Consider the following 27,231-nt stretch of genomic DNA (forward strand, 5'->3'; position numbering starts at 1 on the left):
CGAGTTGTGGTAAACGCTATGGAAGAAAAAGACAGGCTGCTTTGAGGGAATGGAGGACAGCCTTAGATAGATGAATGGAGAGGTAAGGGAAACCACCCCAGGAGGTGACATTTTTGCTGAGACTTTGTCAGTTGGGAACTGTGCAAGAAGCGGTCGGGGGGAAGAAAGTCTTTGGCAAAGTGAACAGCACATGCAAAGACCCTGAGGCTGGAAAGGGGTTTGGTCAGCAAGAAGGCTCCAGAGAACAGGAAGGGGAGGCCAGGCTCAAACCCAGGTTACAGGGTCCTGGGGACTTTTGGATGGAACCAAGAGGGTTGGGTTGAATACCCAGTACCCAGACATGCAGCAGCCAGGATGGCTTCTCCTGTTGCCCAGTCTGCCTGTTTCATACCCCAGGCCCGAGCCCCACTCCAGGGCTCCCTGCTCCCCCTGCAGCCTTCCCCTACCTCCACCTACCCCCCAACTGTTAAGGCATGGAGACTTGCTCCCCTCCCCCCCAACCCTGCCAGCTTTGCTCTTGCAGCCTTGAGAGAGATGAGCCAGCAGCAAGGCCTCAGCTCCACACTTTCAAGGCACCAGCCTCGAGGTGCAGACTGCTCAGGCTATTTATACTCGTCAAGGCCACTGCACAATAGCCACTAGAGGGGCAGGCTTCACCGGAGAAGGAGAACAGCCTTGTGCTACCCCTCCCCCGTGCCCTCAATGCTGGGGGGCAGCTGGATCCTGCTGGTGTAGATAATTGGGTACCAGGGTAACAGGCCCAGGACATGCACTGTGGTGGTTCCTTCTCTTGCTCAGGCCCCCCATGGCCTCTGTCTCATCAGTTGGGAGGCCCTGGCTCACCCTAAGGGGAGTAGGCTCCCTCCCCTTTGAGTCCCCAGCCCTTTGCCCTGTCATGCATGGAATCCTGGGTTTGGGCAAGAGCTCCCTGGTAAGCAGAGTAGGGGTCTCCTTGGGACTGGAGCTGCTTGTTTTCTACCCATCTGCTGCCCACTCTGTCACCTCAGGCCAGAGGGAGGCCCAGATATGGGGACCCAAAGGACTCTGAGGACAGACGGGTAAAGCTTAAAAGGAGACTCTTATGCTCAAGTGCAAGCACCTGAAGATCAGGGCCCTATGAGCTGGAGGGGGAGAGAGATGGACTCGGTCTGCTGTTTAGAACTGCCCTGCCGACGCTCGTGAGTGCAGGCACAGGGGAGGTTGTAGCCTTGCGTGCTCTGCCAGGGACCCCTGGGCTCTCTCCCACTGTGTCACCCCTGAGGCTGGGAGAGAGGTGAGTGGAATGTCCTGGAGCACTCCCACAGCTGTGGTCCCCATACCAGTTGGAAAGGACTGTCTCCATCCCTCCACCTTGTAGTCCTTGTGCCCTAATCTCATCCTTGGAATCTAAGGGTCACCCAGGGCTTGGAGCTGGGTGAGGAGTGAGAAGAAGGCTCAGAGGCTTCCCTGAAGCTGGACTGAGGCTCCTTCCCCACTGGCCTCTGCAGCTTATGGACTGTGAGCTTCTCTGTTCATAAGAGAGGGACTCAGAGAGGAAGGGGGTCTCTGGATGGGAGGGAAGCTTAGCAAGGAGAGGAGTCCCAGAGAAAGGAGACGGAAGAAGCTCAGGGGATGTCCGTTTTCCCGTGCAGCCAGAATGTGGGGCTTTGGGCCTGTTTCTGGGCCAAGGGCCTCCAGGGCCAGAATTCTCCATGGAGGGGACACAGTTCAGCAGGTGCTTGGCGCAGCTGAAGCCCCTCTCCCTGATGCTGCAGGCCCCAAGCTCTGAACTCTTTTTCTCAGAGGCACTTGATAGTCTTAAGTCCATCTGGAGTGCCGGGAGCTGGAACGACTTCAGGGTTTCCAGTTCCTGACTGGGGGCCGCCAGGAAGGAGAGGAAGGCAGGGTTAGTTCTAGGCCCCCTGATGGGCTAGGGGGACCAGGAGTTCTCTGAGTGGTTTCCAGGACTAGCAAAGGCTGCACTGCCTTTCCCTTGGGGGAGGCCCGAATAGTGGCCAGACCAAGGGGATGGTTGCTGGTGGTCCTGGTGAGCCTGGGCCTGCCACTAGGGTGAGATGGCATGAGCACAGGTCTCGCCCAGGGCTTTGGGAGTCCAGCCTTCCCACCATGAGCTGTGGAGAGCAGGTGTCAGCTCCTCTCTTCATCTCCCTCCATCACAGCCCAGTGGGGCTGGGGGCCAGCAGGTGCCAATAAAGGCTGGAGGAAGGCCAGGATGGGAGCTGGGGCTGAAGAAGCAGCAGATGACTCACGCCCTCCTGACTGCCCACTGGTGTCACTGTTGTCTGGCACCCGGAGGGCAGGCATGGGGTAGACCAACCTGCTCTGATGGGGAACCATGACTCTGGTCTGAGATTCCCCTTATGCCAAAGACTCAGCCTTTCAGAGAAGTTCCTCAGGGATCCAAAGGCTCTCTAGGAGTCACACCTGAGGGCTCCAGGCACAGCCCCATTTCAAACCCTGAGACCTATCTGGGACAGTGGCTTCATCAGTCACTCCCTTGGTGCAGCCCATGAGGTCCCAGATCCACCTCTGGTGCCCTTTCATGAATTAACTCCCTACACCTGTAGGAGAGAGCAGGACCCCCCCCAGTGCCAGGTGGGGTTGGGGGACATGGGCCTTGCTAGGAGTGCCTGAGGCTCAGGAAGGCCCAGGATGCATCTCTCACACTTATGGTCTCTGCCTGGAGAGAAGCAGCCTTGGGAATCGGTAGCTGAGTGCTGATCCGGGATCTGCCGGGCCCTGATTAAAAACACATTTTACTCCACACTGGGCTGGAGAACTCTCCTCTGTGAGACCCCAGGAACCAAGCATCGCTTCACCCAGAGCCTCCGCTCTGCCCGTGTGAGGGTCCAACCAGCTCAGAGGTGGAGCTGCTCTGGCCTGGAGGGTGGGGGATGAGTGATGAACCACCCCCAGAATTCCCCATTGGGCCCAGGGAGGCCAGCTGAGCCTCAGTCTCTCCCTCCATTCTTTTGGAGTTTGTTCCAGTCGCGGTTTTTAACTCAATTAGTCTAGATGCCAAGAGAACCTAGGACCAGCTCCTGCCCCTCCACGGCTCCCCATTCCCCCACAGTTTCTGCTCCACCCATCTGGTAGCCCTAATCTTGGAAGGGAAGCAGAGGCACTAGTGGTCCTGACAGCCAACCTTTGCTAGGCAGGTGGCAGGAGGGCCCTCGTAGTTGGCCCTCACCAGTCTCACTGTTGCTCTGTGGGAGCTTGGGAGGCCAGGCCCATGATGGTTCCTATTTTGAGCTTAGGTGGCCAGAGTTGAGGGAGGTTGCCGACTCCCTGGGGCTCAGTATGGGCAGAGGCTGAGGGAGCACGAGGGCCAGGGGCATCCTTGCCGTCTCTCCAGTCTGTTCCCTTTCTTGTTGGTTTAGCCACTTACACACTTGTGGTCAGTCTTGGACTGGGCACTTGGAATCTGGGAATGCATCAGGGAAGGCAGGGGACCCAAAAGCAGCTGGTGGCCAAGATCACAGGATTCCATCAGCTTGGAAGCCAGAGCTCCCTCCCTCATGCCACAAGCCGCACCCCCCTGCCACTCTGTGAAGCCTGGACCATGGAGACTTAGAGGCCCCCAGAGGATCAGCTCCACCCCTGGGCTCCATGGTAGTGACAGCTTCAGCCAGGCATCCGTCCTTCTGACATGTCCCTCCAAGCTGGGGTGCACTCTCTTCAAAGGTGGAAAGGAATTCTTTGGACTGCCCCAGTCATTCTGCCCACATGGGCTCCTGTCCTGTTCTCTCTGACCCACCCATCTGTTCTTAAAGTCGCCCCCACCCTCCACTGGGCCCAGGTTCCTCAGGGACCCTGAGGGAGGGCAGCTCTCCTCACATGCCCTTCGCAGGTGTGGTTGAATGTCTGTTCTTGCCAGGCATGAAGTCCTGCGTGTTTCTGGCAGCAAGGACTCCTTCCCCATCCCCCGAGTCCTCCCCGCTGCTAGCTCCTGGATGAGGCGCTGCTCCCGGGGAGGGTGAGGAGCACAGCACAGCCCGTAAACCAGCTGTGGACAGCAGTCAGGGTGCCTGTGCTGTTGTCCTCCTGGCTGGTGCGGCTGGCCATCTTTCACGCAGAGTTACGTAAGCTTGAGTCAATTGGAGCTCAGAGCCGTTCATTGTGGGCTATTTTTAAGCTATAACACATCACAGCAGAGGGGTCAATGCACCATGGCTTGCAGGGAAGGTTGTTTAAACATCTGTTATTTAAATTTCCCTGTGCCTTAGAGCTCAAAACCACGTCCTCCTGCACTCTTGGGTTCTGCCTTTCACATCCCAGGTGAGGACTGGATTATCACCCCTCACCCTGTCTCAGCTTCCTCTAGGACTGGGGTTTTCTGCACTGTGCCTGCCTTTCTTTGGGGTGAGGCAGCGGGGCAGGGAGAAGGTGCCAGCTCCTCCAAACATGGGGCTGCCTCCATGGGATGGGTGCCCTCTGGCCAGGAGGGACTTCCAGGGAAGCAGGAAGTTAGAGTTCACAGGGAGGAGAGGAAAACACAGAGTGCTAGGTATAGAGCTGAGAGCCGAAGGGTTCGCCTTCCTCCTGGGGGGCTTTGGTTTCCCATCAGAACCCAGAGAGGGTTGATCACAAGGTCTTTTTGGGTCTCTTCAGAAACCTGCCTTTGCCTGGGCTGTGCTCCTACCTGGAGTGCCCACCCTCCACACACCTACGTGCTACCCATGTGCAGCCTCTGGGACAGGGGGCTGGTGTCTGAGCCCCTGGACAGTAGGCAGGGATGAGCCTCTGGGGAAACAGGCATTGCTTTTCACTTCTATGATCAAGTGGTTGGCTGCGCTGGGAGCTCTTTAAGGCTCCTTTTGATCCTAGATTTTTGGACATGTCCAGAGTCTTCCACAGTACAGGGAGGGGAAGGCAGGTAGACTGGAAGAGTGCAGGGCCAGGGACTTGACAGAGCTGACTCCTGAGAACATAACCGAGCCCAAAATACATCTGTGTTGGAGAATCAGGTCTGGGAGACTTGGCTGGTCACAGGGTGGAATCGAGCCCTCTGTGCCTCTCCTCCTGATGGCCTTCCTGCCCACCATCCTCAAGTCCTCCTAGGTAGGAGGATTCCAGCCTGATCCACTGGGCAGGAGGGTTTCTCAGAGTTTCCCATCTCCTGAAGTCTGACCCTCTCCACAGGGTTTGGGGCCTTCACCGGAGCCTGCCTGCCTGAAGGTCAGGTGAAGTGTGAAGGGAGGCAGTGCTGGAACCTGCCCTCACAGAGGAGCCTCTGTATGGCCTTGCCATCAGACTGAGCTCCTTCCTGTTGCTTCTTGGCCCCTCCATCCCAGACAGCCCTCAGCCTGGGGAATGGGCTCAGCCTGGGGGAGGGGCTCTCCAGGTTGCCATGGTAACATGTTGGCCCTCCTCACTTTCCAGAATCAGAAATAGAATTGGATGCCCTTCTTCCTGGTGAGAGACTATTTAAAAACATGTTGGGGGAGGGGTACAGGGGCAATGTCCCTGCCTGATCCCTGGGGGCTGGGTAGAAGGGACCCAGCCTGGGAGCCTCTCTAACTGCCCTGCTGCCCCTCCCTGCAGCTGGATGAAGCGATGGGCTTCAGCCAGCCGAGAATTCTGAGTACAAAGGATTCAGCCTGGTCCCACAGGGTATGTAACTAGCCCCTACTCAGCACTACCAGCTTCTTGGGAGGCACTGGCTTAGTGCCCCCCAGGAAAACACCCCCTCCCAGGCCTGAGCCATCTGCTGTTGGGAGGAGGAACAGGGCCATGTGGGATACAGCTTGGGTGAGGGCTTGGGGCTGCAGCACTCGGAAGGGAGGCATGTTGGCTCCCCTCTAGTCGGGTCCATGCCCACGTGACCCTGGGCCTGGCACCCAGTAGTGGCACCGTAAGCTCCTAAAGTGTGGGTCCAGAGTCTGATGGCCTAGCTTCAGATTCTAGCTCTACAGCACACTAGCTGCAACCTCTGTGAATTCTCTTTCCTCCCTGTGCCTTGATTTCTTCATTTGTAAAATAAGGATGACAGCGCCCGGCTCTCGCTGAATCGCTGTGGGGCTGGAACAGTGCTCAGAACTGCCTGGCACACAGGAAGGGCCCAGCCAGTAAGCAGTCACTGTTCTCATTGCTATCAGCGGGGTTTGCTTCCCACGTGGGAAAAGGCTTCTCCTCTCTCCACACTGCCTTCTTTGGTCTTTCCTCCGTGGGCCGCACCGTTCTCAGGTTGGTTGTTCCTGGGGACTCCAGCCCTGAAAGGGAGGGTTATGCCTCACTTCCGCAGGAGGCAGGGGGATGGCTCAGTGGTCAGACAGGCAGGGACTTTCCGGGCCTCCCTCCATGCCTCTCCAGCCCTCCCGCAAGCACAAGAGGCTGCTACTAGCATCTCTGTCATGGAGAAAAGCAAAACAAAATTAAGAAACAGTTTGCTTGGGGCCAGAGATGAATGAAGTTAATCGTGTTTGGCAGGTCTGTGTGTGCGCGTGCACACGCGCTCAGGCTGCAGACCCTTGAGCTCTGCCCCCTTCCTGGGCCCTACATGTGTGGTGAGCAGCAGGGTCCAGACACATCAGTCCCCGTTCTTCACTGGAGGCAGCGTCTGGGGCAGGGGGAGGGGGCCCGGGGGCCTGAGACATGGCTGAGTCAGGTTGTGCCCGGTGCCGAGTCCGGAAGGCGCAGATGAAGCCCAGCGCTAGCCTTGGTCCCTGGTCGCATCGCTTCACACCCCACGGCCAACCGTAAGCACTCTTTTTAACTTCTGTGAAAACACAGCGCTTCAGAGGACAAGACTACAGCTTCATTCTCCATAAACCTGTTTCCTGGGTAGAAAGACTGAGGCCAGAAAGGATAGTCCTGGAGGACAGAGGGAGGAGGCCCCGAGCTCATAGCTGGGGGAGGGAGGAAGGTCTGACCCTGCCCCAGTCAGAACCTCCACACTCAGGCCTGTGGCCATGGCTGCTTCCCCAAACTAGGCCTGTCCTCTGTGGCTGCAGGGCACATCGGGGCCTGGGCTGCTGGTCCAGGCACATCCTGCTCCTCCCTGACCCTCTGTTTGCCCATCTATGAACTGGAGGGTGCAGCCACCCACCTGGTCAAATAGCTTGCTTTCCTGTGTGCTCTCCAAGTCCAGTCCTTTGTCCAACTTGTCCCCACTGTGTACCCAGTTCTGTACCCACCATACCCCTGCTGGGTAGCCAGCCCTGTGCCCACTGTGAGGACAGACCCCTTAACCACTGTGTCCCTACTGTTCCCCATCCCATAATTGCTACTTGGCTGGCCCAGTGTGCACTGTGGCCTAGCCCTATGCCAGTGTTCTGCCCCTCTTCTGGCCAAGGTGAAGTTGACACAACGTGACAAAAGCTAGAACATTCTGACTTGAGGGTTCTGAGCAGAGGCCCCACCCCTGCCTGTGTCATCCCCATCCCCACCCCCGTGGGATACGGGTCCTGGGCCTCAAGGACGTGTGGCTCTGGGGAGGGGGCTCTGTGTAGAGCAGGCAGAGGAAAACCATCTGGAGCAGAAAGACTGCCAAGGAGCTGCTGTCCCTGGAGCAGGAGCTGGGGAACATGCGGGAGGGGAGTTAGAGCCTGGGCCTGGGCCCCTCACCCACTTCTGCCTCTCAGGACTGAGTGGTGAAGGGGCTCTGGCCCCCACAAAGGCCTCGTGCCACACACTTGGAACTGCATCCCTGGGTCAGGGCTTAAGTCTCAAGTTGCCACGTGGGAAATGGGGAGAAAGAGGCAAGTCTGGCATCTGAGGTAGATTGGGAGCCCAGGGGCTTCCTCCGTATCTCCCCTGCCTACCTTTTCCCCTTGGCCTTATACACGCCCTCGCCTCTAGGAGCACTGCCCTCGCTCAAGGGCTGGCCTGGGCAGAGTGGTCACCTGGCTGGCAAGGAGAGAGGAGGCCAGTCTAGGGATGACTTCACTGGGGCCTTTCTGTCCCCCAAGATTCCCTGGGCAGGCCCCCATTCCTCGGGGGGGTGGGGCCCCTGGTTTCCCACACTCTCTCACCCTCCCCCAGGTCACTGGGGGCTGTGATGTGTGCGGTTGCCATGGCAATGAAGTGGGGGCAGGGCACCTAGGGCATGGAGCAGGACTATGGAAGTCACCAAGAAAGTGGGGGGCCCTGATCCATCGGGCCCTCAGGGCCACCCCTCAGTTGGCAGCCAGCAGGTGGGGGGTGGCCTTAGAGGGTCCCAGGGACCATGGACAAACTCAGGATCTGTATACTCAAGGCAGGGGCTGTCATTGTCCACCAAGGCCATCTCTGAAGGGGCCTATGGCACAGCCTCCCAGGCCCACACCCATGAGCCCAGTCACCAGCAGCTCCGGGACCCTGCTGAGGTTAGCTCCCAGTGTGGCTCTGAGAGGGCCTCCCAGGATTCCCTGAGACTCCCCTCCACTAGCTCGTTTCCAAGCTCTAACGTGGGAGCCCAAACACATCTCGTCATGGAGAACAGGAGCCTGGCCCTACCGGTGTGCAGGCGCAATGACGGCACCAGTGACATGGCCCAGCACAGACTCTGCTGTTCCCGGCTTCAGGTGCAGATGGCGGGGGAGGGCAAGACTCCAGCTAAAGTCCTAGTAGGCTGGGGCAGAGGCCCCTGCAGCCCTGGCCAGATAGCCTCATTGGGCATTAGGAAGAGCCGGTGGCTACCGTATTTTCTTTCAGGGGAGGATGGCTCAGCTGCAGCCCAAAGTCCTCTTCTGGCTCCAACCCAAGATCAGGGCCAGGGCAAGTGCCCCTGTCCAGCTCAAACTCCTCCAACTCCAACTCCAGCTCGGGCAAATACTCCAGCTCTGGATACAATCTCAACATCAGCAGCAGTTGAATCTTACACCTGCAACCTTGACCATGTGACCAACACAAATGCCATCACCAAGGGCCTGTCCCCAGACCTCTTGCCCAGGAAATGTGACAACCAATGGTCAGCCCAGTCCAGTTCTTCCAAAGGGGTCACATCCTGCCAGGACAAAGTGAATTTCCATTCTCAGGATGAGCCTCCCACCCCAGCACTCACTCCAAGAGAGTCCCCAGACCAGGCCCAGGAGCTCAAGTTTGCCCGAAGCCTGGTTTTACCAAGGCAGCCCGAGAACCAAGTGGAGAAGCCCCTGACCTCCAGGTTGGGCAGCCCCAAACCAGACTCAGGGCCCCCTGAAACCCCCAAGCCCCAGAGGGGTAACCAGGAGATCTACAGCGCTCAGCCAGGTCAGCAGCCCTTCAATGTTTGCAACAACACCTGCTCCAACATGCTGCCGTCTGCCCACCAAGTAACTTGCCACAACCCACCCCAAGTACAGCCTCCTAGGGAAACCATGCAGATACCCCCTCCCAGTGCCCCTACCTGCCAGCTCCAGGATGCCGTGGAAGACCGTGTGCTGGTGTTTGATATGGCCACCGGCAACACCAGGATGGGGCTCCTGTGCCATGACCCCATGGGCTCACGGGCAGTGCTGGTGGGCCTCATGCCCAGCCACCCATCCATCTATGCCTCTGAAAATACACTGTCCACCTGGCCGTTGGCCATGCCCATCCTCTCCCCTGACAGCAATCGCTCCAGCTTCTGGTCCACCACGCCCATGGTGTCCAGCCCCGTGCCCTCCAGCCTTTCATCTGGAAGCTATCGAGAAGTGGCCCTGGTTCCCAAAGAGGCCAGGCTCAACCTGGAGTCACAAGGCTCCCCTGGTACTGAGACACCCATCAGGATGGGGATGCTCACTGGGCCTGTTCCACTGGGGATGCCCCTCCAATTTGGAGAGAGGATACTGAGCCATGCCCATGATCCTGGCTGGTCTGACGCTGAAAAAAATGAAGCTAGTCACACCATCTGGATGCTGGATGCCTCTGGGATGCAGGACACCTCTATGGTCCAGGACAAGAAACTGCAGTGGATGAACTCAGAGCAGACCCCAGAGCCTGTACCTCCAGCCAAAAACCAGGAGGTGCTCAGACTCCTGCTCCAGGAGAATACAGGCAGCCACAATCAGAAAGAGGTCGTTATTGCTCACCCTGACAACGCTCAGGTCCAAGGTGCTGGGCAGGCCCCCCTCGGCGGTCAGCCCCCACTAGCTGAGCAGCATCCCCTTTCCAGACAGCGCCCTTCAACTGGTCAGCCTCCCTCTGCAGAGCAGTGTCCCCTTACTGGGCAGACCCACTTTTCCGGACAGCCACCCTTAGCTGAGCAGACCCCCTCCACCAAGCAGCCGCCTCTTCCTGGTCGGGCCCCTCTCACTGGATCCCCTATTGCCAGGCAGCGTTCTCTCACTAGGCAGCCTCCCTTTCCCCAAGAACCCCCCATCGCCAATGAGCCCACTCTCTCAAGAGGTCCCCTGACCACTAGGGAGGCTGGTCAGGCCTCCACCCTGGGCCAGGGAGGTGAGCCATTAGGCCCGCCTACCCATGCGGAGGTACTTCGGGTGACCCCGGCCCCTGAGGAGACCTGTGTCTATGTAAACAGAGAAAAGGTTGGTGTCAGCACTGGTCAAAGCTCCAGCTCGCATGGGCTCTCGTCCTGGCAACCTAGCAGCTCCCCCGGAGGGCAGGAGGAGCAGCTTTCCCTGATCACATTCACCACACCTGGCCCCGGCTGCAAGGTCTTGCCCATGGCCAGAGTGGGCACTGAGGCCCAGGGTCCCCGGTTCGAGCTGACAGCTGAGGACATTACACACTCGCCAGTGGCCGCACACCTTGGCCTTCTTCGAGGGGCCTGCTATGAGCTGGTGCCCACCATGGATGTTCTGTCAGTGCAGTCGCCAGTGCTCTGCCGCCACTTACTGGGCCCCTACCAGGACATGGCAGCCGTGGTGATTGACACAGGCACGGGCTTCACCAAATGTGGACTGGCTGGAGAGGACCATGTCCTCAGTGTGCTGCCCTCACGTGTCCAGCTGCTGCAGCACCCAGTCCAGGGCCAGCCCAGGTATGCGGTGCCTGAGAACCGAGAGGGCTCCTACTCGGTGCTGAATCGAGGCGTGGTCTCCGACTGGGATGCACTGGAGGTGCTGTGGCAGCACCTGTTCTACTGTAGGCTGGGTGTGCAACCCGAGGAGCTGGCTGTGCTTGTGGCGGACTCACCCACCTCACCGCGCACCAACCGAGAAAAGGTGGCTGAAATACTCTTTGAACGTTTCCACGTGCCAGCCATGCAGACAGTGCATCAGGCCCTGCTGGCGCTCTATGCTTACGGGCGCACCACTGGGCTGGTGCTGGGCAGTGGCCATGGCACCTCCTACGTGGCGCCCATCGTCACCGGGGATCTGGCCCCATTTGACACCTACCGGCTGGATGTGGCGGGTGCCGACCTCACTGAATACCTGGCTCAGCTGTTGTTGGCAGGCAGCCAATCACTGCTCAAGGCAGGGCTGGTCAACCAGATTAAAGAGGCCTGCTGCTACGTGGCCAAGGACATGACAGCTGAGATGGCCCGTGCCCAGGCCCGGGTGGACTTTGTGCTTCCAGACAAGCAGGTCATCACACTGGGCTCTGAGCGCTTCCGCTGCCCCGAGGCCCTCTTCCAGCCCAATCTGCTAGGCCTCAATCAGCCGGGCCTTCCACAGCTAGCCCTCCTAAGTATCAGCCGGCTGGAGGCCAAGCAGCAGGAGCAGCTGCTGGCCAATGTGGTGCTGGACGGTGGCAGCACCCTGTTGAGTGGCTTCCCTGAGCGCCTGAGGCAGGAGCTGGGCCCCGGCGCCACCGTGCTGGGCTCTCCGCACCGTGCTGTTGCTGCTTGGCTCGGAGGCTCCATCATGGCGTCCCGGGACTCCTTCCGGAGGCTGTGGCTCAGCCGCCGTGAGTACGAGGAGGAGGGCCCCTGGGCCATCTACAAGTACCACCTGTGAGCACATAAAAGTTCGCTCTGGTTCTGCTTACTTTGACCACTGTGGCATATTTTAGGCACAGGGTGGTGGAGGGAAGGGCTGGGGTCCAGGCATGGGGTCAGGGATGGGGGCCTTGGCACTCCCAAGCCACATCCTACCTCTGCACACTGGAATTCCATGGGCCTTGGCAACCCTGTCCTTTCCAGAGAGCCCCAGAGCCCCTTGGCTGGCATTGGCCCTGGTCTACCCTGACCTTTACTGCACCCCAAGGGCAACCACAGAGAGTGGCTGCTGTGGGTTTTGCCCTGTTGCCCTGACGACAAGCTCAATTACCCTTGATTGCCAGCTGGTTGCCATGACAATTTCAAACATAATGTAATAACCCACACAGCCTGGAGTGAGTCATGAAGGGTGGGGGGACAGCCCCCTCCCCTAGCTCCAGAAGAAAAGACTGCTTGCCTCTCCCCATGTTGGGCCCTCTACGGGGGGGCTGAGGCCAACAATATTGACAACAGCCGAACAGTTCCACAGATGGCTGGGGGGCCTGGAAAATGTGTTGCCCCCAAGGGAGGGTCCCTGTCAGAGTCTGGGCTTCTTGGGGGAGCTGGCCTGATAATGCAGATACCTCCTAAAGTCTGAGCGTTGGCTGGAGCTCTATGCTGGGTTGGCAGGGCTTCTGTCAGCCAGTCAGAATATGGAGGTATAGGAGTGCTGGCCTTTGGGGCCATGGGCAGGAAATCAGGGTAGAGGGGCCGATGAGTCCTGGATCCTGGGCAGGAGATATATTCTGAGTGAGGGCTGAGGCTCTGGCGTGCTTTGTAGTCTGTGGACATGAAGACTCACACCTTATCCTGCCTCTCTGACTATCTAGCTCTGGTGGGAGCCAGAACTGTCAACTTTGGTTTCCCTTCACCTCCTCCCCCTCCCAACTTGTGCAGCCCCCTCCCACAGGGTGGCCAGGATACAGGCCTCGTCAGGAGATCCTCATAGATGCCTCATATGGGGCAATGCCAACGGCAACTGCCCTGCTTTTGTCCCAAACACCACCCTGTGTTAAAGGGCCTCCCTCTGTCCCTCTGGCCAGGAGGGTGGCTAGAAGCCACGGCCCCTGACCTTGTCTGGCTCTGAATCGTGGCGGTAAGAAAAGAGGTCCATGTCTTCCATGGCCTGGAATAGCTGAGAGGAGGCATTCAGCTGGCGTTGCTACTTCCTGACTGGAGGGCAGCTGGAGGTTGAAGCCAAGACATTAAAGCCCTAGCCTGCCTGTGCCCCTCAAGCCATGCCCCTGTCCCAACACTGGGTTCTCGTCTTTAGCTTGCCCTCTCCACAAAGGGCAAAGACCTGGCTATCCCCACACACACCTGAGAGTGAGGGGCTGCCCTTTGTGGAGAGACTAGAAATGGCCAATGATGTAGGGTCATCACAGCCCCCACCCACCCCTGGGCATGGTCCGCCCTCTTCCCGTGTCCAGCTTTCACACCCTGAGTCAGCCCCTACGATCCTGAGGCCTGTTTCAGGCAGGAAGGGGACCAGTGGCTCTAGGGACTAGCTAGCTACAGTGTCCATGTGCACATGCAAGCAAGCACGCCTGGGTGCACACAGAATGCAAACACATGTGCCCCTGGGCACTGCTGCACACACAGTGCTGTTGCCATCTCCCTTGGCGTAAGAGCACACACACAGAGACATAATCACACGTGTGCACATACACCCTGCCACGTGCTCACCCACAGGCACATGGAGTGTGCACGGGACCAAGAAGAAGTGGAGCACTGCCAGCAGCAGGCGGGGCTCTAGTGAGCCACCTCTTCCCCTGCCTCTAAATCCCCCACGTTCCAGCTTCTCCGTGGCCCAGCTTCTCCGTGCCTGGACAGCCATGATCTTCAGGAAAGGCAGCAAATATGTGTGACACATGTGCCATGGATCAGATGCACCATACAGCTCAGAGAACCATTGTTTCAATGACAGTGGGCAGACAGCAGGAAGGACTGAGTGCCAGGCCATTCGTTCATTCTGCAGACATGAACGGAGCATACTGAGATGAGACACAGGCTCTGCCCTGCAGATGCCCAGCTTGCCAGGAGATTCCTACATAGTGGTGGAGTTGGTGCCGTGATTGAGACCACCCAGAGCCCAGGGAGCTCAGAGGTGGCACCCGCCTGGCCTGGAAGCAGTGTCCAAACCAGGGAAGAGATGAAGGGCTCCTCAATACCCCACCCGGAGAAAGATGTTGAGGGGTCCTGTTTGAGCAGTCATCTGCCAGGCTAAATTTCCAGCCCCAGCCCCAGATCCAAGTTCCTCACTTGGGCAGTCACTCCTATCAGCCCCTATGGGGAACCATCCAGGAGAGCCTCATTCAACATGGCCAAGGATTTGGAGATGACCGCACCCAGAATGGGGTCAGAAGGCTCACTGAGAGGGTTCGGGTGGGGTGGAGCCCAGATTCAGGCACAGAGAAGCCTAAGTCTGGCCTTCAGATACTGGCCTCAAGGCTTATGAGGGGGGTGGGGCGCGCATTTATTTAGTCCATATGCCTCAGTGACAAGGGACAGGGAAACGGCCAAGGACTTCCTCCAGAGCCTCTTCCCGGCAATTCTCAGCCTCCTCCAGTCAGGCGCTGGGTCTGGTGGGGCGCCTTTGTGCTGTAGTTCTCCTGGATCCCTATATCCCAGCCCAGGCCACCAGCGGTGATGCTGCTCAGGAAGTGATCAAGGGTGATTAAATCGAAAGAAAGCAGAGTCTACATTCTGTCATAGATAACTTTTAGAGCTTGAGAAATTCAGTGCCACACAGGAGGGGGCAGGCTGGGCCAGCCACCCTGGCTGGACCTTGTAGGAGGGGAGGGTGGGTAGGAGACTCTGCCTTCAAGGTCTGGAGCCCTCACTTGCACAGACACGCCGCCGTGTATTTACTAGCTAGGGGAGGCCAGTCTGTTGCGTGGCTTGCCCTAGGGACTGTACACTTGGTTCTTCTAAGTGGGTTCCGCTCTTTGGGTCAGATTTTGGAAGCTGGGGCAGAGCGGCAGTGCCCTGGGGACCACTACCCTCCAAGACATTCCTGTGTAGCTCCAGGACTCAGGCTTTCCCCACACCTTCTAGTCCGCACCCTCTACAGTGGGCCTAGGAAGGCCCCTACGGTCTCTGTGGCCCGGTCAGTCCAAGGGCCTAAGGGAGCCTTTGAAAGCCTGGCCGGGGCTAGACAGGCCAGTGCTCACCGCCCCTGCTGCCACCCCTCATCAGCCCCGCTTCGAGTGGGATGCTGGGCTCGGGCTCCTCCAGGGTCGGGGCGGAGCCGGTTGACGGAGGCCCCGCCCCCACCCCGCCCCCGGCCCGCGGTGCGAATCCGGTGCCGGCGAGCGGCGGGAGATGCTGGAGGTTCGCGAGCCGAAGTGGCTGCAGCTGGCGCCGCGTCCGCCCCGCGTGCCCGGAGCGGATTCTGCCCGCCGCCCCCGGAGCCCTCGGCGTCCCACTGAATCCGCGATCTCTTTCTGCCTGTGACCGACCAGCGCTGCAGGTGCGGGGTGAGCCGGGAGGGGGTGGCGCCCCCGGAACGCACGCTGTGGGTTCTTAGGGGATTGGGTCTTTGGCTCGAGGTTCGGGTAGCCCAATGCGCGGGGGCGCTGCAAAGGCTTGGGGGCGCTGCAAAGGCTTGGGGTCCCGGCGGGGGCAGAACACACGGGCTCTGCAGATCCAGGGCTCGGCGTGCGGGCTTGGGCTAAAGTTCCCTGTCACCTCAGACGGCTCGGGGGTCCCAAGGGAAGACTGGCCTGGTCCCAAGTCCAGGCCAATCTCCCCTCGTTGTCTCCCATCCCACCCCCATCTCGCTGGGCTCCTAATTGTGAAAACATTAACCCTCCAACATTCGTGGTGCCCCACTGGGGTAGGGGCCGAGGGCTCAAGCCATCCCTCTTGACTCCCAGAGCCGCCTCCAGACCCTCCCAGCTGTCCCTGGGCCCCCTCCCTCCCGCTAAGCAGTCACTAATTTCCATGACAACGAGAGTTCTTTCTGGGCGACAACCTGAAGGGGGCTGGGCGGGGCTGCCTCGGGGTGGGGGAGGAGGCTCAAGCCCCTGGGGGCCAGCAGCCCCCTAGCCAAGATCCAGCGTCCAAAGCCTTAACTCGAAGGCCCGCCGGGGGTCCAAGGCACCAACCCATCGCTGCGCGGTGGGGGTGGGGGACGCACATGTTTCTGCTGGGAGGTGCGGGGCTTGGTGCTCACACGTGTGCCTCCCGCATGTGTGTCGCTGTGCCAGCGGGGGCGAGTCAGCAGCACTGGGGAAGGGGGTCAGGGTGGCAGCACGATGGGGAGCAGGGCCTCGGGCGGGCAGGGTGAACAATGAGCGAGAGAGTTGCTGCCTTCCCCAGCCTGTAGTGTCTGGCGGAGACCCTAGGCGCTCCCAGCCCCCCATAGCTCTGCCAAACTGCTTTTGTCCGCACCCCCTAGGCAGAGCCTGCTTCACCAGGTTCCCTCCTAGGGAGCAGGGCTCTCTGTCCCTCACCAAAAGCTCAGTCTGCAGCAGTCTAGCCCCTGTCCTGTCACCCTCCTCCACGGCCCATGCTTTGAGCTCCCCCAACACCCCCGGAACGCCCGTGGAGACCTGGTGCCCTTCCTGCCTCCCCCCCCCCCCGCCGCCCCCAGTTGATTCCTGCCAGCTTTAGGCACCTGCTGGGCCCCAGTCTCCTCAACTGGGAAATTGGTGTCTCCACTCCCCTCAGTGTCAGGCTGGGCCCTGGGGTGGAGCAGAGGTCTCGCTCCCTTTCTTTTACAGCATTTGGTGTGGGCCCCCAGGGGCCGTAGGCTGCCTTTCCCATATCAGCTGCTGGCCCTGCTCTCCAGCCCTTGTCCTAGCAGGTGGTCAGTCCTTGCCCTGGGAGAACGCCACAGACTCAGTGATCTCCATCTAGGGAAACTGAGGCAGAGTGGGGGGATGCTGTGCAGTTGTTATCCTGTCTCTATCTAGGTTGCTCAGGGTGCTGTTTCTGGCCCTCAGAGAGGATCCATTGTCGGGGAGGGGGACGGCCGTGGCAGGGAATTAGGCTGAGCTGCAAGAGAGGCCCTGGGGACCCAAAGCCTCTAGAGGACAGCAGATGGGGGCGGGGGTGGCTGGGGAGTCTAGGCAGAGCTGGGTCAGCTGAGAGGAGGGGCTGTAAAGGGAAGCAGCCAGGGCTCCAAGCTTCATTTGCATCCCCCACCCCTGTGCCTTCAACATGTTGGACCTGCCTTACCTAAGCTGCCATGATGACAGGGAGAGGGGCTGAGGAACTGTTCTGACTGAGGGCACCACAATAGCTGGCCTCTTCCCCAGAGCTATGGCTGTCCCGCACCAAGTTCAGTGCCTGTCTTGGGGCATACAGGAGGGGTCCGTCTCAAAGGTCCAGGCATCAGGGGCAGCTCCTGATCAAGGTGTGCAGAGCACATGGTCAAGGAGGCCTTAGGGCTCGGCTGGGCATCCATAGGCCCCTTCAAAACCCCCGGCCAGTTTCTCTCCTGTGTCCTTGTGCCTGCATCCTTTTTACTGTGTTGACTCTTCACTCCCCTTTCATCGCAGGTTCTGCCTTTGTCTCTCTGTGTCCCTGCCCCTCTCTTTTCTAAAGTCTCTCAGTTAAGGGGACCAGGGTCACAGAACCCATGGGGAAGGAATCAGGACAACGTCTCAGGGAATTCTTGGAGAAGGGGTTTGAATAACACCTCTCCCCTCCCTTCCCCTCCCCTCCCCTTTTTAAAAAACTTCCGTCACCATAGCAACCCTTTACTCTGGGGCCATCCCTGAATTTCCTCTCATCCACTCACAGGGAAGCAGGGCCCCCAGTGGATTTTCCTAAAGGGGCTCAAAGATTGAGACCCCAGGTGCCTGGAAGGGGCGAGTTGGCTCTTGGCTCTGCCTGCATATTGAAGGCTGAACTTTCTGGAGGCAGCACTGGATTGTATGCCCACCCCTGAGACTGGAGAGCACCCCTGTCCTCTGCATGTGCCCTTATTAGATGGGAGGGAGTCAGCAGCAGGAACTATGGACCATGATTTAGCTAGAGCCTGAGGCGCAGCCAGGGCAGCCCCGTGCCCAGTTACCTAAAGCAGTTGGATGGTGGGCAAGAAACTTGACTCTTCCTCCTGACGTAGACCTGAGAGTGAGGTCTCTATTTCTGCCCATCCTACATCCTATGCGTGAGGTCTCGGCTGTGGGCTGGGCAGAGCTTGGGCCTAGGCATGTCTATTACAGCAGGAAACCCAGCCCCAGTCCCTGAGAGAGGAGAGCAGGGAAGGGGAGGGCGTGCCTGCAGGCTGGTGTTCACAGCTGCCACTAAATCGGGAGGTGTTGCCCACAGTTGTTGGGAGGCAGCTGGAGGCCTCCTGGGCCCTTCCTGGCCGCCCTAGGTTTACTGCAAGGTTTGGAGCCCCACGTGGCAGACGACCAGAGTGGCAGGAAGCTCCTGTTTATGGCTGTGAACGATGGGGCTTGAACAAGGCTGACCCCAGTAGAGGAGGGGCCAGGACTCTCTGTGGGACCCCTGGGCCTCTGGAGCTGACCTCTGTCCCGTTCGAGCTTCCGCTTGGGCCAGACTTGTCTGAGGCTGCAGTAGGGCCCCTAGGGGACCCTTTGTTACTAAGGCACCAACAGGCAGAGGCTCCATCAGGGCTGCCTGAGGGGTCAGACCTGAGGAGCAGACAGTAGTCTGGGAATGCTTGGCCCTCGGGCTCCCTTAGAGGCTCCCCCAGGCTCTGCACTTCCCCCAAGCTCCCTTTGGACCGCCCCCTGTGCGCACCAGTCAGTTTCTCTGCAGAGAATGGAGGCAACCATGTCTCTAGGGAAACGGCAGCTGTGGGACTTCTGTGCCCTCCCATGTCTCAGTGTGGACTTAAGGACGAGCCCAGGTCCTGTGTCTCTGGGAGGGGAGCTCTCTATGTTGGATGTTGCGTCTGGGTTGTCCAGGCCATGGGGGTGAGAAATGCACACACTCTTTCTGCCTGGCCTTCTACTGTTTTTGAAGCTGTCCCTTAGCTGCTCCTCCCAGCTTTGGGGCCAGGGCCCCCCTTGTTGCAAGCAGGTGCCAGGGGCTTGGTATGCATACCGGCAGCCTCCTAGGCAGCAGCAGTGGGTAGCAGATGGTAGAGTGGATGGGGGTGGAGGGGACCAAGATGCTGATCCGGAAGCAGGGCCCCCCCTTTCTCCTCTTTGCCCTGGGGCCAGGTTGGGGGTGGAGGCAAGTGAGTGCAGTTAGATTGGTGAGGAGAGGCAGTGGCTGGCTGAGATCAGGGCAGCCATGGGAGGGGGGAGGCAGATCTGTCTCTGCCCCTGCCACGAGGCTTCAGGACGTGGCTCCAGGCTGATGTCACCGAGCAGAGGCCCGGATTTCTGTGGTAGAGACAGACCCCTGAGACCAGCCCTGGGTTCCTGTGGATATGAGTGCATATGCATGGCCAAAAGCTGGGCCAAGATCAGGGACAGGCATATACAATACCTCCCACGCTGCGAGGCTGAGCAGAGAGCTGTTGGCGTGGGGTGGGGGGAGGCGGAGGTTGTGGAAGTTATCTCAGCGAAGGGCCGTCTTGAGCTTGGAGCTTCAGGATTGTTGCAGACAATCAATGGCACAAATAACCTTATAATGTCAGAAATCACAATGAAAAGAAGAGATTAAGCCCTGGTCTCAGCACCCAGCTCCTGTGGAGGCTGCTCCACAGGGAGGCCAGGGTGGGCAGAGCCCTTGCCAGTGCCCACACTTCCTGCCATTGAGTGGACACAGTTGAGCTGGCGAGTCACCTGTTGTTGGTTGTTTAGGTAGTTGCTGATTTTTTTAATGTTATAAATAACTCTGCCATGACAAATAGGATCCTGATGGCAGCTTTGGGGGAAGGGCATTCCTGCCAGAGGGAATGGTATAAGCAGAGCAGCAGAGCTGGGACACAGGTCCCTCCCGGCCCTCGTGGGAGACCTGTAGGCTGAGGTACCACCCTCCCACCCAGTACATGCCCCTTGGATTGCAGCCTGGGAAGGGAATCGTTGCACGTAAGAGCCATTGAGGGCACTGATGCAAGCCCCCTCCCCCGGATTGTTAGGGCATAGACACGGGTGGCCGGCAGTGGTGGGTGGCCATGCCTCTGCTCTCAGCTGTGAGAGTGGGATTCTAGCCACATGCTCCTTCCCGGCAGATGCAGGAGCAGGGCTGTGACCGTGGCGGTAAAGATACGCAGTCGGGGATGATCTTCAAAGCTTCTCGTTTGCCTCTGCAGTGCCTCACAAGATGGCTTAAGCCCTGGCTTGAATCACGCTGATGAAATGCGTTTGTATTCCCTGAGCCCAAAGAACCTGGATGAGGGAATAAGGGAATTTGTTCCCTAAGGTGGAGGGCAAATTTGAGGGAGAAATTTCAGGACGGGGCACCCTGGGAAGAGCGTAGCCTTCGCCTGGGAGGTAGCGGGCAGCAGCCAGGGCTGGCCAGGGGGCTTGTATGGGTCCTGGCCTTTGACCCTGGCAGCGTCCCTCTGACCAAGCTGCTTCCTCTGGTGGTGGCTTCCCCTCTTCTCCATTGCCCTGTGGCTGAGAGTCACTTCAGGTAGGGAGGCATCTAGGTAGCCAAGGCCCTCTGCACAGCAAGTGCTAACAGAGGTGGAGGGAGACTGTGCCCCATTAGCAGAGGCAGAGCAGCTTGAATGCAGCTTCAGTGTGAAGTATGTCATCACCCCAGTGTCACACCAACCAGGCATGAGGAGGGCCGACTCTGGGTCAGGGCTGGAAGGGTCCAGACATTGTCACCAGTTCCCCTCCTGAAGTTTACCTCTGAGCAAGGGCCATGAGTGCCTTTTCCTTTGGGTGCTGGAGCCAGTCCACTCAGCACCACAGGTGAGGACTGGGCGAACAGGGTTGCAGACCCATGGGGTGCCACGCTCCAGGTGCCAGAGTGCCTGGAATCTATTGCAGTCAGCTGCATGTGGTCATCCTTGTGCCCGGAATAGCCACCCCTAGCCAGGGACCTCTCCCCTGGACCGGATGGCTCCCGTCTCCTGTGGGCCCTGGCAGTGAGGCACTAGGCAGGCCTGTCTTGCTTTTCCGCACCATTACCCCTGCATGCCTCCTGGCAAATCCTTTCCCTCTAAGGCCCAGCCCCAACGCTGCTTGTTCCTCAAAGCCTTTCTTCACTTCTCTACCCAGATGGGGTTTATCCCTCTGAGGAATGCCCCAAGCACTGTGCCTGAAGGCAATATTTATTAAATCAGTAAAAGTAATCACAGTACAAATCTTAACAGAAAATTAATAAACAATAGATATAAATCTGCCCCTCTGACACCCAATTCTTTCCCCCCAAAGAGTTTGTGAGGGTACATAGGTATGTAAACTTTAAAAAATTTACTGCAGTGTAGCACCCTTTACCCACCATTCTATCCCCTGCTTTTTCTCAGAGACTGTCTTATAGCAGCACATTTTGATTCTTTTTAATAGCTAGCAGGTATTCTTCAGTATGGATGGCCATAATTTTTATTAACATTTTTTATTGTGGTATATAAGATCTAGGAATGTGCCCAATACATGCATGTACATTTTTACAAATTATTATAAAGTCGAAAGCCTATTAAATCACCACTCAGGCTCAGAAATAGGTCCTCCAGAATCTCCCCCAATCACAACCTCTCTGTTTCTCTTAGAAAGACTCATGGTGTTTATTTCCTAGAGTTTTTTTTTATAGTTTTACTAGTATGTCTGTATCCTTAAGCAATATAGGTTAGTTCTGCCTGTTTTGAACTTTGTATCAATAGAATCATGCTATATGTATTTGGTGTTTTTTTTCATTCAAAAAAATGTGTTGGTGAAATTGACCATGTGGTAGGGTAGAGCTGTAGCTCCTCATGTCCATTGTTGTGTAACAATATTCCATTGTGTGACTCTACCACAATACATCCTGCTGCTGATGGGTATGTGGGCTGTCTCCAGTTTGGGGCAATTCTGAATATTGCAGCCATGAGCATTCTTGTACAAGTGTCCTGCTGCACAACTGTACATGTTTCTGTAGGGCATATATTTAGCAGTGCAATTGCTGGTTCATAGGGTATGTTCGACTTCAGCAGTTTTATCAAACTATTTTGCAAAGGGGAGCCTTGTCCTTCACCAGCAGTGTTTGTTTCTCCATATCTTTGCCAAACTTGGCATCTTCAGACTTGCAGAGATGACTCTCTGATGGTTGGGTAGTTACAGACCCCTTCATCTGTGAAATAACCGAAATTTAAATAAATCATTTGATAAATCTTCTTTTGATTATTTATAATGCAAAATGATTCCCAGATATGTCGGTTTAATATATTTTTTCATAAGCAGGGGCTTGTTGTAGTTTGGGCAGCCAAGCTGAGTGGCTGGCGGTATGGCCAGAAAAGCAGCGGTTGGATCCAATCCTGACCACCCTCTAGCTCTTTCTGGTGTAGACTCTGCCTCCGGCTTGGTCTGAGCCGGGTTGGGGTCTCCCAAAGGCAGCCTCTATGTTGTGGGGAGAAGGGGGCAGTGTTATAGCTGAACCAGATCCCATCCTGCCCGCAGCTCAGAGCCTGGCGATGCCGTTTGGGTGTGTGACTCTGGGCGACAAGAAGAACTATAACCAGCCATCGGAGGTGACTGACAGATATGATTTGGGACAGGTCATCAAGACGTGAGTGCTGGGTCTGCTGGGCAAGGGTGGGTGGGCAAGGGCTGGGGAAAGGGGAGTGGAGTGCAGCCCACGCTGAGGCCAGGGCTGAGTGGAGTGCCTGATGGCTGCAGTGAGGAGTTCTGTGAGATCTTCCGGGCCAAGGACAAGACAACAGGCAAGCTGCACACCTGCAAGAAATTCCAGAAGCGGGATGGCCGCAAGGTGCGGAAGGCAGCCAAGAACGAGATAGGCATCCTCAAGATGTGAGTATGAGGCCCAGAGGTGGGGTGGGGTGGGGTGGGGGTAGGGGAGGTAGCAGGGAAGGACTTCGAGGGCCAATGGCCTCAAGCAGTACCAGCCTCTGGCCAGTTAGTCTGCTGTGGCCCACAGTGGCAACCAGGGCCTCTCTTAGGGGTTCACCCAGCCCTAACTATTGGCTCTTCTCTCTGCTGCCAGGGTGAAGCATCCCAACATCCTCCAATTGGTGGATGTGTTCGTGACCCGCAAGGAGTACTTTATCTTCCTGGAGCTGTGAGTGTGGGTCTGGGGTTCCAGGATTCCTCATTCCCCCCAGTCTTTATCTGCTCCGCCCTCTGCAGCCAGGGAAAGCCCTCCTTCTGGACCCTTTGGGTCCCACGCCCCTGTGCCTTGCCCAGCCAGCTGCCTGGTGTAGGCAGCCTGCCCACGTGCTCCTGCCCTACCCCCAATCCTGCCCACGCCGGGCTCAGGGGCTGGTGTCCCTCAGGGCCACGGGGAGGGAGGTGTTTGACTGGATCCTGGACCAGGGCTACTACTCGGAGCGAGACACGAGCAACGTGGTGCGGCAGGTCCTGGAGGCGGTGGCCTACCTGCACTCACTCAAGATCGTGCACAGGAACCTCAAGGTGAGGCCAGCAACCAGGTCAAAGGGTCAGTTGGCAGCCGGCCTGGGGCTAGGGTGGGCAGCACCTCAGGGCCATGGTCCAGCCTCTGAGGGTTTCATGGTGTCTTCCTCTGCCCACCCACATGCCATTCCTGGTTGGAGCAGCTGGAGAACCTGGTTTACTACAACCGGCTGAAGAACTCAAAGATCGTCATCAGTGACTTTCACCTGGCTAAGCTAGAGAATGGCCTCATCAAGGAACCCTGTGGGACCCCCGAGTACCTGGGCAAGCAGGGAGTGGGCAGGGCAGGGTGGGACACAGCCTTCAGGGAGTGGCTCTGTGTAGCGGGGGAGGAAGCCCCTATTCGAGCAAATGGATGTGAGTGGTACAAGGCCCGGCCAGGCCTGGTATTGACCAGCAGATGTTGACACTGTTTGCAGCCCCGGAGGTGGTAGGCCGGCAGCGGTATGGACGCCCTGTGGACTGCTGGGCCATCGGAGTCATCATGTACATCCTGTGAGTGGATGAGCTGGCCAACAGGTTGGCAGCCAGGTGGGGTGGTGGTCTGTGTCCATGGCCTTCCTGAGTGACCTTGCCCTTGGGCCCCCATGCAGGCTTTCAGGGAATCCACCTTTCTATGAGGAGGTGGAGGAAGATGACTATGAGAACCACGACAAGAATCTCTTCCGCAAGATCCTGGCTGGCGACTATGAGTTTGACTCTCCATACTGGGATGACATTTCGCAGGCTGGTGAGGAGGCGCTCAGCATGAGGGTAGTAAAGGGTTGATGTGGGGGACTGCTCTCGGCCTTCTCTGCTGGACTCCGATCCTTTCCCTGAGCCCATTCATCACCTCTAGACAGTGAGATGGGGTGCCCATGCCTAGCCTCTCCCTGGCTTTGTCCCCAGCCAAAGACCTGGTCACAAGGCTGATGGAGGTAGAGCAAGACCAGCGGATCACCGCAGAAGAGGCCATCTCTCATGAGTGGTGAGCAGGGCCCAGGGAGGATGGGAGGAGAGGCCAGGGTCCTTTGGCCTCTGTCCTCCTCACACCTAGCAGCCTCCATCCTCGAGGCCTCAAATTGGGGTTCGGGGGGCACCGAGAGCTCAGGCCAGCCCAGAGGGCCTGCCTGGTAATCCCTGGATCTTAAAAGGAAAGGGCTGGGCACAGTCTCTATGAGGCCATACCCGCTCAGATCCAGACTCCCTTTCCAGGATTTCTGGCAATGCTGCTTCTGATAAGAATATTAAGGATGGTGTCTGTGCCCAGATTGAAAAGAACTTTGCCAGGGCTAAGTGGAAGGTAAGGCTTGGATGGCTCCCTTTCCTGGCTTGATTCCAAGTGCTCCTTCTGGCACCACAGTTTCTTGCCTGCATCACACCCCTTCAGCCACACATAAGCTTATCTTCTGCTGTCAGGTGTAGCTGTAGCCACTACTACTGCTTTAGACAGGTGTGCTGAGCAGCTGGGTCCCTAGCCCTGGGGTGGTCAGAGGTAGCCAGGGCACCGTGGAATGGTCTGGGTGTGGCCTTTGTGAAGGAATGGATCCAGCTTCCGAAAGCCTCGCTCTGAGCCTCTTTCCACTGTGCTTCTTTCAGAAGGCTGTCCGAGTGACCACCCTCATGAAACGGCTCAGGGCACCAGAGCAGTCCAGCACGGCTGCAGCCCAGTCTGCCCCAGCCACAGACAATGCCACCCCTGGGGCTGCAGGTGGGGCCACAGCTGTAAGTGGAGCTGCCCCAGCCCTTGGGGGCAGTGCCACCCCAGCCACAGCGGGTGATGCTACAAAGAGCGATAATGGAGCCCCTGCAGACCGTAGTGCCACCCCAGCCACAGACGGCAGTACCACTCCAGCCACTGATGGGAGCGTCACCCCAGCCACTGATGGGAGCATCACCCCAGCCACTGATGGGAGCGTAACTCCAGCCACCGACAGAAGTGTTACTCCAGCCACTGATGGGAGAGCCACACCAGCCGTGGAAGAGAGCACCGTGCCCATGACCCAAAGCAGTGCCACACCGGCCACCAGGGCTGCTGCCACCCCTGAGCCGGCTTTGGCCCAGCCGGACAGCACAGCCCCAGGGGGCGCAACAGGCCAGGCTCCACCCTCTAGTAAAGGGGAAGAGGCTGCTGGCTCTGCCCAGGAGTCTCGGAGGGAGGAGACCAGCTGAGTGGGCAGGCTGTGGCGGGTGGGGGATGGGCAGGAGGGTGGGAGAATGGATGAGGGGCTTCTCACTGTACATAGAGTCACTGGCATGATGCCCTCGCTCCCCCCCCGCCCCTGCCTCCCAGCATGGGGCATGTCTGGGGGCCACAGGAGAGCAGTGTCATCTCCTGTGTGTATGTGCGTGAGTGGTGGGCAGGCCAGAGGCAGGACCAGCCCCAGCCCCTGCATGGATTCCTTGTGGCTTTTCTGTCTTTTGCTAGCTTCATCAGTTTCTGTTTCTTGTGGGATGCTGCTCTAGGGATACTCAGGAGGTCCCTGCTCCCCTTCCCCTTCCCTTTTTGCCTCACAATTCCCCCAGGCAGGCCCTGCAGGTCCCATCCTCTCCCAGGCCCTAAATTGGGTGGCCTTGCCCTGAGAGCTGGTCCTCCAGCGAGGCCCTGTCAGCGGTCTTAGGCTCCTGCACATGAAGGTATGTGCCTGTGGTGTGTGGGCTGCTCTAGGAGTGGAAACAGGCTGGTATAGAGAATGCTATCATCTCGGGCAGTATGCTTTACGACAAGACTGGTCACATGGCTGAGGGCACTGCTTGGTAGCCATGGGGGTCAAGAGAATGAGTTGGAGGGTAGAAACTTCCATCTTTGTCCCTGGGAAGCTTCTCCCAAGACTCTTGTTCTATTTCCTGCCCTCCTGGGTCCTGCAGTGGGTTACCCTGTGCCCTGAACTTCATGAGCCTGTAAGGGGAAGGAGGAGAAATTAGACTGTGGCAATGAGATCTGGGAGGGCAGAGTGTAGGCCCAGCACCTCGTGTACCAGCCTAGCTGGGTCCTTACCCTGGGCCAAACAAGGAGGGCTGCCCCTGGCTCTTCCCAGGTGGGCTCCCTCAGGCTCAGTCCACAGTCCTCTCTATCCCAGGGGGCCTGCTGCATGGCAGTGTCCAATAGTCTGATTTGGGGGTTTGCCCTTCATAGGGGCAAATTTTCTGCTCTCTCAATTCAACAACAAAATAGAGAGGAAACCCCTCTATATCTATGACCCACTTCCCCTTCTATCAAGGCTTAGAGAGAGGCCCAGGTGCCTCTGAGCCATGCTGAGTTGCTTTTGCTGGAATGAGGGAGTGGAATAAAGCTCCCCAGTTTCCTAATGGAGGCTCCTGGCAGGTGCCCTTTGTCAGACCCCACTACAGCCTGGGCAGGCAGCCACACTGGTCCCAGCCCTCGCTTGGCACTTGGGGGTAGTCCTGCCCTTCTCCCTGCATGCCCGTGGGTCTGCTCTGGTGTATGAAGGTCGGTGGGCGGTGTACCTGCTGAACCTGGCAAATAAATGTCACTCTGCCAAAGCCTCTGGCCACCCTCTCGCCTTTGCTTCCTCTATATTACTGGGGAGGGGCCCTGGCAGTGGGGAGGGGAAGGCTGGGAGTAGGTTCACAGGTGGTGGTCTGTGCTCAGTGCCATGTGGATTGCTTGGGCTGAGAGTACAGATCATCTTTGCCACAGGTGTTCCTTGATGGTGGTGGTGGGGTCCTCTGGACTGTAGAAATCCATGTGGGTGGTGGGTCCCCTGCTGGGCTTGTGCCAAGGAATAACCTCTGGGCTCCTGTTGAACAAGGAGCCCTTATCTTGACTTAGGTATAGACCTGGAACCCACAAAGGGCCATCCACCATAAGGAGAGACCTTTTACACATGGCCAAAGTGAACTTCCCTGGATTGGGGAGTGGATGCAGGATGGGCATTACACAAAGATTCTATCCTGCCCTTTGTGTTGATTCCTCTGTCCTGTAAACAACACCTTTGCTTTCCATGTAGGCCCCAAGGA

The 27,231-nt window shown here is 58.0% G+C and overlaps 1 protein-coding gene across 3 annotated transcripts; it reads left to right on the forward strand.

The window, feature by feature from the left end:
* Window positions 1-140: 140 nt before the first annotated feature.
* Window positions 141-26,754, forward strand: CAMKV (CaM kinase like vesicle associated). 3 transcript variants are annotated; one of them, XM_057704742.1, is made up of 11 exons: window positions 15,158-15,293; window positions 22,300-22,408; window positions 22,519-22,650; window positions 22,844-22,918; window positions 23,133-23,271; window positions 23,415-23,535; window positions 23,691-23,766; window positions 23,865-24,001; window positions 24,160-24,238; window positions 24,466-24,553; window positions 24,850-26,754. In XM_057704742.1, exons 2-11 carry the CDS (start codon window positions 22,314-22,316, stop codon window positions 25,420-25,422), a joined length of 1,515 nt encoding a protein of 504 aa, XP_057560725.1. In that variant the 5' UTR covers window positions 15,158-15,293; window positions 22,300-22,313; the 3' UTR covers window positions 25,423-26,754. The 3 variants fall into 3 exon arrangements, 2 of the variants coding, with proteins under 2 accessions (XP_057560725.1, XP_057560726.1); XM_057704743.1 differs by having other exon boundaries at window positions 24,160-24,235; XR_009048686.1 differs by lacking the exons at window positions 15,158-15,293; window positions 22,844-22,918; window positions 23,133-23,271; ... (4 more) ...; window positions 24,466-24,553; window positions 24,850-26,754 and adding an exon at window positions 141-11,797 and having other exon boundaries at window positions 22,519-22,642.
* Window positions 26,755-27,231: the final 477 nt, after the last annotated feature.

The sequence above is a fragment of the Hippopotamus amphibius genome, chromosome 13, assembly GCF_030028045.1.
Source record: "Hippopotamus amphibius kiboko isolate mHipAmp2 chromosome 13, mHipAmp2.hap2, whole genome shotgun sequence".
Classification (NCBI taxonomy): Eukaryota; Metazoa; Chordata; class Mammalia; order Artiodactyla; family Hippopotamidae; genus Hippopotamus; species Hippopotamus amphibius.

Excerpts from the sequence above, each read along its gene's own strand:
- CAMKV (XM_057704742.1), top strand. The coding sequence starts at position 22,314 with ATGCCGTTTGGGTGTGTGACTCTGGGCGACAAGAAGAACTATAACCAG. Across the intron at positions 22,409-22,518 it reads TTGGGACAGGTCATCAAGAC|TGAGGAGTTCTGTGAGATCT; the intron begins GTGAGTGCTGGG and ends TGATGGCTGCAG. Across the intron at positions 24,239-24,465 it reads GAGGCCATCTCTCATGAGTG|GATTTCTGGCAATGCTGCTT; the intron begins GTGAGCAGGGCC and ends CTCCCTTTCCAG.